This window comes from Macaca fascicularis, chromosome 4, assembly GCF_037993035.2.
Source record: "Macaca fascicularis isolate 582-1 chromosome 4, T2T-MFA8v1.1".
Taxonomy (NCBI): domain Eukaryota; kingdom Metazoa; phylum Chordata; class Mammalia; order Primates; family Cercopithecidae; genus Macaca; species Macaca fascicularis.
Window position 1 is genome coordinate 74921766 of NC_088378.1, and position 10219 is coordinate 74931984.

The 10219-nt window shown below is 38.7% G+C and overlaps 1 protein-coding gene across 1 annotated transcript in view; it reads left to right on the forward strand.

Moving 5' to 3' along the window:
- SIM1 (SIM bHLH transcription factor 1) overlaps positions 1-9107 on the forward strand; it is a 77435-nt gene extending 68328 nt beyond the window's left edge. The window contains exons 11-12 of the mRNA XM_005552277.5: positions 3100-3502; positions 5850-9107. Coding sequence (XP_005552334.3) covers positions 3100-3502; positions 5850-6580 — 1134 coding nt within the window. The 3' untranslated portion in view covers positions 6581-9107. The remainder of the gene's footprint in view (positions 1-3099; positions 3503-5849) is intronic.
- Positions 9108-10219: the final 1112 nt, after the last annotated feature.

Sequence of the window (10219 nt, forward strand, 5' to 3'; positions counted from 1 at the left end):
TACCAAATAGTTATTATATTGTAAAGAGTAGTAGAGCTGAAAGACAAGTTAGATAAAGTCTAATCTAACCCACTACTGCATTTTTATGCAGTATTCATTCATTGTACCTTCCTCTCTTTCTGCGTTCTCTCTTTTCTCAAATATATAATGAATACCTGAAACATTTTGGATCAAGTAATGCGGCTGTAGTGTCCTCAACAGAGTTTACACCAAGTGCAGTTCATTTTAAAGGGATGAATGTGGCTCAGAGTTTTGATGGTGCCCACTGGTGTAAATTTATAGGTCTTGAAAAAAAAGGTTTACTGTGAGGTTTTTCCTCTGTATCTCCTAAGCAGTGTGAGGTCTTGGACTAACTGAACCACCCAACTTCTGCCTGCTTGAATATCTCAGGGCAATGCATTTGGTGTTGTTGTGGTTTCCTGCCTATTGACAAGAGGCTTATCCTTCAATTCTTCTTTGGGTACTCTTGAAATGTATACCTCCTGTATGCCCAGGTTGTCTTTTGTTGAATTTTCATTTGATTGAAGGACAGAATGTTCTTCTCTGTTGCGCCAATAGCACTTTCCCATACGCACTCAGGGAAAGCTTTTCCCCCTCTTAACAGGGCTCAAAAGTCTTGACTGGAGTACCTCAGAAATAGACCTAGTTTATACTTTTATAAAAACAAGCAGAATCTGGGCAACTCCTAGCTTGGAATAACACTGATGGTCTGAGTTTCTCTGAGGCAAGCACATGGATGGTACTCTCAAGGAACACATGTACATGTATAGCACTTGGATCCCCACTCAGTAAGGTGAGGAAGCGCCAGCCCTGCTTTGGTGAAAGTGAAGGTGGTATCTTGTGAAAAGAGAGTCTGGGTTCACTGGGAGAAGAGGATGATGGCATGTGGAAGGCATGATGTAGGATCCGAGTCCCAGGATGCCTTGATGTCTCCTATCCTACAACCCTGCAGGGAGAGAAGGTGGATTTTCTAATTTTTTTTCTTGATGGAATATAGTGATAGACCATATGTGCATGTGGAAAATAATTAAAGTAATAATTAGAAATAGCAAAGGAAAAATTTCGACCTGGAATTTGCACAGGACTCTGTTCTGAGCATGCCATATTGGCATACTTTGGAGGTTCCCCAGAGGAACCTGTGTAGTTCATCTCTCTGTCCCCAAGAGCCCTCGGCTGAGATGCCTCTTTGTACTGAAATGGGAAGAGCCAGGATTCTTATTCCCACAGGGTGGGCCTACTGGTAAGGGGAAGGTTTGTTTTGTCCTGTGAAGTTCTCATCGTGGGTGACAAGGGAACAGCAGTGGAGACTAGGAATTCTTCTTCTTCCCTCCACAACACCAACATGCCCACTCCTGTTTATTCTGGGGTAAGAAATAAAAGTCTAAAATGGACTTGTATTTTGGTTCCTGGGACTGTGAAACAGTTCCTGCTCCTTCTTTGCAAATCTCCCTAACATTGGATCATTTTTTCTCTCCTTTCTTCCTTAACAGTGTTTTATCTGAAATGTAAAATCATGGTTTTAAGTGCAGGCTTTGAGACCAGATAGACTGTGAGGTGGCTGTGGCATCTTATTAAAACTTGTAGTAATGTCCTTTTTTCCTCTATTAAATGGAGCTATATTATGTTCAGGTGGTTGTGAGGATTAAATGATGAAATGTATATGGAATGATTAGCATATTGCCAGACACATAGTAAGCGCTCAATAAATGGCATCCATCATTATCATAGTAGGTAATCTCTTTACAGTACCTAGAATTGTTTGGCACTAGGCAACCCAAAACTGGTAAAAATTATTATTATATTACTGATTTTAGTGGCTCATGAGGGCCTTCAAACTGAGCACACTTTTGAGGGAGATCTACCAAGCATTTTATATTTTCTTTCAAAACCTGACCAAATAGTCTGGGAGTAGATAAGCCATTTAATTCCAACAAGGCACAGCAATGCCTGTAGTTTGTTATTTTCTGGTGACCCTATGCATATTTCAAGTTTTATCTTCTAAACAAGAGGCAAATGCTAGTGAATAGGCCCAGCTCTTATATGGGACAAGACTTCTTAAGAGTTACATTGCAATTGAATTATGTAAGCACTTATTAACTATTCTGCCATCTATCCAGCAGGGCCTTCAGAGAGTTAACAGTCAAGTTTGAAGATTAAGTTTCAGGACATTGGTGCCTTAAACCTTAGGTTTTTGTTTGTTTGTTTTAATTAAGAAAAAATGTAGGCTGGGTGTTGTGGCTCATATCTGTAATCTCAGCCCTTTGGGAGGCTGAGGTGGGAGAATTGCTTGAGCTCCAGAGTTCAAGAGCACTTTGGACAACAAAGTGAGACCCTGTCTCTACCAAAAATTTAAAAATTAGCTGTGCGTGTTTGCACACCTGTGATCCCACCTACTCAGGAGACTGAGTTGGGAGAGTTGCTTGAGCCCAGAAGATGGAGGCTGCAGTGAGCCATGATCACGCCACTGCGCTCCAGTCGGGGACAGAGCCAGACCCTGTCAAAAACAAAAAAAACAAAAAACAAACAAACAACAACAACAACAATAAAAAAAAATCGTAGAAGGCAAATAGAAATAAAATATGGAACTTACTTGGAATCTCTCTTTGGCAATACTGTCAGGGTAGATGAAGAACCTGGGTTTGAATAATCTTCATTCTGTCACCTGCTAACACTGTGACTTTGGGCAAATCACTTTCTCTCTCTGAGCCTTAGCTTCTCTATCCATAAACTGGGGATACTAATAGCGCCATTAAGGGTTTCCTATAGGAGCTACGTGGATAGTTCATATAAGGCACTTCATTCAGGGCCTAGTACTTCAGTCGATGGTTGTCATTATTATTTTTATCTCCTGCTTTCAGCAGCCAAAAGGATTTTCTTTGGAAGCATCATAATGAATTAAGTAATTCCAAGTTAGGTGTGCACACCTAACTAGGTGTGCACCAAGCCATGATGCCAAAGCAACGCTTATTTTGACGACCTCAGGACAATTAGAACTTAAGGGTGCTTGTAGAGTAAATAAAAGCTGTTTTTTGTTTGTTTGTTTTCGCTTACTGATTGATCGATTTTTGAAATGAACTTTTCTCCCCTACTCGGTTTCAGTATTCGGGATTTCACACGGAAAGATCGGAATCTGATCATGACAGCCAGTGGGGCGGAAGTCCCTTGACCGACACGGCCTCTCCGCAGCTTCTGGACCCCGCCGACAGGCCTGGCTCCCAGCACGATGCATCGTGCGCCTACAGACAGTTCTCGGACCGCAGCTCTCTCTGCTATGGCTTTGCGCTTGACCATTCCAGGCTGGTGGAAGAGAGGCATTTCCATACCCAGGCCTGTGAAGGAGGCCTGTGTGAGGCAGGCAGGTACTTCCTGGGAACGCCGCAGGCCGGGAGGGAGCCCTGGTGGGGCTCTCGCGCAGCCTTGCCCCTGACCAAGGCCTCCCCGGAAAGCAGAGAAGCCTATGAAAACAGCATGCCTCACATCGCTTCAGTCCACAGGATCCATGGTAAGAGCAGGCGAAAGGGTTCCCGAACTCCAAGCTTTAGGCCCTGGGCAGGTTCATCATATTGTGACACTAGAGTGAATGACCAAATAGTTCTCTTCTTTGATTTACAAATCAGAACCCATGGGATTTTTTTAAAAAGTTCACTCTGTTATGAATTTTGCTAGTATTTGCCAAATACATTTAGTTTTGACAAGTGAATAAAAAGATTCCTATTTTAAACATCAGAAAGTATTGAAATTATGTAGTTTATTATTGAATATGTCTATTGAATTCGTAGTGTGTACGCATTTACATTCCTCTTGCATTATTTTCTTTTGTATTTGCATGCTTCAAATGTGAACTTGAACAGTCTGTAGGCTCATTTGGTCATAGCAGTGTTTCTGAATGAGGGCACTATTGATTGTTGGAGACGGCCAGTCTTTGTTTTATGGACAGTCACACATATCACAGATGTTTAACCTTTCTGGGCATTAAATGCCAGTAACTTCCCGTTCTTTCCCCATCATTATGACAACCCACAATGATGATCCCGTGAGCAAAGGATGAAGCAATATGTAGAATGCACTGGAATTTTCACCTTGGGATAATTATACAGCTTTGTAAACACATTGAAATGGGCACCATAGCTAAAGCCTTGATTGTTGCTAATGCTTCCCTTTGTTCATTTCAAAGTAAACTGGTTAAGGAGAGTTCATTCCGTCCATTCCAAGGTTGGGTCCAGACCGGTTTTTGGAATCCTTCCTATTTCATTAAAAGCCAGTGACATTAGGATTGATCTGAAGGCCCCAATACTACTACTTTTGTCTTTAGAATGAGAAATGTGCTAGGCAATATTCTTTCCATTAATAAACCTTCCTGTCAAATACCACTCAGAAGCTGAGTAATTTTAATCTGTTTCTATTCTTGCTTTCTATTTTTCTGATTTTACTTTGAGTATCCCTAGTTTGGTCGACTGGTAATGGAAACCCAGAGCAAAGGGCAATTACTTGCCAAAGAATAGAGTTAAGTGAAAATCCTGGCTTAACCTACAGGGTCTGGAGGAAAATATTAGAAATAAAACAAGAAGAAAAGAGAAAAGGAAAGCAATGAATAGTGTGATCCAGGCTTTCTCTGCTGATTAGGCAATTTACAGCTTTCATATATTCCTACTTGTTTTTCTTCTCTCTTTTTATATTGACTTCAGACTGTTTTGAGAATAATTTGGTTTATGGAATATACTTTGGATGCACTACTCCTCCATATTTTATTTCTTTCCTTATTGTTTAAAAAAATTTTTTTTTTGAGACAGAGTTTCACTCTTGTCGCCCAGGCTGGAGTGCAGTGGCACGATCTCGGCTCACTGCAACCTCTGCCTCCTGGGTTCAAGCAATTCTCCTGTCTCAACCTTTCTAGTAGCTGGGATTACAGGTGCCTGCCACTATGGCTGGCTAATTTTTGTATTTTTTAGTAGAGATGGGGTTTCACCATGTTGGCCAGGCTGGTACTGAATTCCTGACCTCAGGTAATCCACCCGCCTGGGCCTCCCAAAGTGTTGGGATTACTGATGTGAGCCACCTTGCCCGGCCTTATTCTTTACCTTTCTTCAAAAACAATCTAAGGTACCTGAGTTACTATATGATTACCTGTGAAGCTGAGATGTTTACCACCAAATTTGATAAGATGGTATTTATGTTTTATTTGGGCAAGATTGTATCTATACCTATAATCTTCATTTATATCCATCCATGCTTACATATATATCTATGTGAATAGATGTATATTTTTAACCTTCAAATACTCTAAAAATGAATATTAGAGCTTTATTGTAACTGTACTTAAGATATATTAGGGCTTTATTTTAACTTTACTTAAGATATATTTAGCAATATTAACATTTTAGGTTATTTATTTGGAAGTGAGAGAATAGTTCAGCCTATATAATTATTTCCCTCAAATCCAATTGAAAACATTTTCCAAGCATCAATTTAACGTGACAGTGCTCTAGTGAATAACGTAAACCAAATTCTATGCATCCTCCTCTTATTTCCTGTCAGAAAAGTCTAATAACATACATCCATAGAGAAGTATAAACACACTTTACCATTTTGCTAATTGTAATTCACAACGAACAAGGTTTATCTTCTAAGAAACTTGTTATAAACTTGGTCTGCATTTAAAATTCACTGATTTTATATGAATCCAGTACAGAGAGTTGACACTCTATCATGTGAGCCTGTGCCTATTTCAAATATTGGTGCACATATTAAAAATGAAAGATATAAAGTTTATTTCAATAGGAAAATGAAATATATTTATTTTTGAGGGTGAATTCTGAGATCACTTACTTTGGACTTTTTCTAATTTCTAGGGCGAGGTCATTGGGATGAAGATAGTGTGGTCAGTTCTCCAGACCCTGGGTCGGCCAGTGAATCAGGTGACCGATATCGTACTGAGCAGTATCAAAGTAGCCCACATGAACCCAGCAAAATTGAAACTCTTATAAGAGCCACCCAGCAAATGATTAAAGAAGAAGAGAACAGATTACAGCTAAGGAAAGCCCCCTCAGACCAACTGGCTTCCATTAATGGGGCAGGGAAAAAACACTCCCTCTGTTTTGCAAACTACCAACAGCCCCCACCAACAGGTGAAGTCTGCCACAGCTCTGCTCTTGCCAACACTTCACCCTGTGACCACATCCAGCAGAGAGAGGGAAAAATGTTGAGCCCCCATGAAAATGACTATGACAACAGTCCCACCACACTATCACGGATAAGTAGTCCCAATTCGGATCGCATTTCAAAATCCAGTTTGATCCTAGCTAAAGACTATCTGCATTCGGATATATCTCCTCATCAGACAGCAGGAGACCACCCTACTGTCTCTCCAAACTGCTTTGGCTCTCACCGGCAGTATTTTGATAAGCATGCTTACACATTAACTGGATATGCCCTGGAGCACTTATATGACAGCGAAACCATTAGAAACTATTCCTTGGGCTGTAATGGCTCACACTTTGATGTAACTTCCCATCTAAGGATGCAACCAGACCCAGCACAAGGACACAAGGGAACATCTGTTATAATAACCAATGGAAGCTGATGTTTTGCTGAAATATTTTGTTCTTTAAGGATCTTTGAAACGTATTTATAGTTTAATACCCCATTACCAGCATTTACTATGCCACAGAGTGTTAGAGAGGGTAACTTAAGTTACTGGGTATTTGATACGTGTTCCTATAAAATCAAAGAAAACATAGCACTAGCATTCAGGGTTATACACAGAAAATGAAGCTAAATTGAATACACAAATTTCCCCTCTAATTATATGGGAACCAGAAGAGATAAATTTTGAACAGAAAAATATTCATGTAGATCAAGTGTGCATATATACCACGTGAGAGGACTGATGAATGACAACATTGCATTGTGACTATCCGGTGATCCTCATACACACAAACTATTACTTACAAACTGCGGTATACATTTTACATATGGAAATACAGGCTATGTAATGTAAATACATAAAAAATGGGTAATTTTCTTGGACTCTATCACACTAAACTTCTTTTTTTTTTTTTTTCTTTTGAGAGGGAGTCTCGCTCTGTCGCCCAGACTGGAGCGCAGTGGCTGGATCTCAGCTCACTGCGAGCTCCGCCTCCCGGGTTTACTCCATTCTCCTGCCTCAGCCTCCCATGTAACTGGGACTACAGGCGCTCGCCACCTCGCCCGGCTAGTTTTTTGTATTTTTTAGTAGAGACGGGGTTTCACCGTGTTAGCCAGGATGGTCTCGATCTCCTGACCTCGTGATCCGCCCGTCTCGGCCTCCCAAAGTGCTGGGATTACAGGCTTGAGCCACCGCGCCCGGCCTAAACTTCTTAAAGAAATTTCCATTCCCAAAATAACTGAGAAAGAGAGAGATACATCTTATAAACTGACTTCTTTGTGGTTTCAAATCAGCCAGCTCATTTGGTTCAGGCATAAATTAGAGAAATGGTTCTGGATATGGTGCAAAAATGAGTTTTCAACTGGTATCCATTATAAAAAATCAGGAAGAGGTAATTTTTCACCTTGCTTTTCAGTTAGACAAGGACGAGGATTGCGCTGACATGGCGCTAAGGGTTTTTCTAAGTAAAAACACTGAGATGTTGGGACGCACATCAAAAACCTGGTGTGCTCAATTGGAAGAAGTTCTATGAATATGGAAAGGCCAGAGGCAGAGTGAAATAAAATGATATCTCAAAAGACACAATTTAAAGGCTCAGCATAAGTAAATGACATATTTGGGGTTTGCTTGGAAAACCAACTAAATAAAAAAATTCAAACCAATTCGCCCAGAAAAAAGACTGATACATTCAAAAATAAAAGGAAAACCAGTGAATTGCTACATGACAGCAGCGTAAGTGTTTGAAAACGTTTCAAAGCACGTATGTGCCAGTGTAACAACATGTGGAAAGCCTCAGGCGAGGGTCTAAGATGAAAGCTTAGGCTGATAGACAAGTAGTTAAAAGCTAAGAGCAGTACTCTGAAGGAATAGGCAAAATGTTTATTTTCCTTATTGTTGGTAAACAACAAACTTGGTCTTACATCTGTGTGGTATAGTAGAAAGGCAGCTGACTAGATCTCTGGATTCTAATTTTGGCCCTACCTATAACTTAATTTTGCGATCACAGTTGTATCATTCACCATGCCTGGGCTCTAATTTCCTGGTTTGTAAGGCAGCCCTAACGTTCCATGTTCTGTGATAGAGCAGAACTGAACTTATTACCTAATTAACTCTCTGCTATGAGTTGTCAAGACTGATCATTCTGGTTTTTCTGTACACAGAAGTTTAGATGCTTTGTGACTTAAGCAGGTGTGTGGGCTCCTTTAGGCAGGTTACAGTTAACTTTCTAGATTTAGCCAAAATGTAGTTGGTAGAAATTTATGACAAGGAAGAAAAATATCAAGATTTATTTAATGCACTATTCTTTAGTAATTAAAGCAAAATGATATAAGTGATTAGAGAAATTTCATAGATAATATTTCCTAGGAGTCTCATGCCCAAAACTCTTGCCATATTTAAGGAGGGGAATGTACTGGAAGAACTTAACATAATTTTGGAAACAGAACATGAAATTGAATACTCAGGGATTAGTAGTATATTTTCATCATTTAACACACAGTTCTTTGACAGTCCATAGGTAGGTGACAATCTGAATGATAATATGAAAGATGAATATTGGGTTGTTTGTGTATGCAAGAAGAGGCTACATAAAATTAGATAATGTTAACATTTGTGCTGTAACTGCAAAAAAGTGCAAGTAAGTGAGAAAGTTAGTGGTTATATATATTTTCAAAAAATTCAAAGTGCAGTTGACCCTTGAATAACATGGGTTTGAACTGTGCAGATTCACTTATATGTGGTTGTTTTTTTTCCCAATCAAATGCAGATCAAAAACCCAGTATTTGGAGAAATGTGAAACCCGAGTACACAGAGGGCTGATGTTTTGTATAAGCGAGCTCCACAGGGCCAACGGCAGGACTTGAGCATGTGAGAATTTAGTTATATGGGGGTGGTCCTGGAACCAACTCCCTGTTTATACCAAGGGGTGACTGTACAATAAAAACTAAATTTTGAATGATACAAACAAGAGTATTTAGTAATTTTGAGAAAATTATTTATGAGAAATCCTGGAATACATCAAATGGAGTTTTGATCAGTTTGCAACATGAAGTAATGTCTTAAGAATGCTAATGGTTTTGTAGAATTCTGTAGATTGATAAATGTTTGGAAGACAAAAATATTTGATGAATGTGGTGTATTTTGGAAAGATAATTTTCACAGATGGGTATTTCTGGTGGCTATACTTTCTACCAAATGTGCCAGGGACAGAAACTAAAAGAACTGGAAACTTAAGAACCAGGGAAAATGAACTGATATTAAAGAAAAGGCTGTCACTAAAGGAATTTCAGTGGAATTTTTATATGGAAGATAGTTAACTGGTGAAAGGAAGAAATTATGAATTTCACAGATGAGATGAGAGTAATCAGAAGGAATAATGGTCTTCAAAATGACATGACCAATATTTTTAAGGGAATACAGAATTAACTAAATTATATCTTGATTCAAAATTTTGGTAGATTGACCCAGTTTTAAGTACATAACCATTTTAAAATTTACTGAATGTCAATAATTTTATCGTAGCAGCTTTATTACATTACATAAAATATCATATTAACTCACTGTATTGTATAGCTTACATTTTTTGCAATATGGCATGATTATCACAAAATGACCCAAGGTAAGTTAAGACATTTGATGACAATGTACCTTCTTAATATACATGTGAATGTGTTAAAATGTGTTTATAATCTACATTATTTTGTTCTGTGCAGGAACATACTTCCTCATGATGAAAATGTCATATATGTCTTTTAAAAATAGTATATAGAATAAATATGTTCCTGATAATTTAATCAGTTAAACTTAATGTGGCTTTAGTTTTAATTCTTGATTTCCATAACTTTGCCAAATGTTGAGACATATGAAATTTGATTGAAATAGATGGAGAAGTATGATTTTTATATCACCTTGGGGATACATAAAAATGTGCTCTATCCAATTACCGGTATAATATGTATCAGTTCATTAGGTAAAACATAACTCATGGTTTTGTAGAATTCTGCTTTCTAGTAATAATAAGTATCTTTACTGCCCATTTCACCTGCCATACCTACTTTAAAAATTTGGATGACCAAA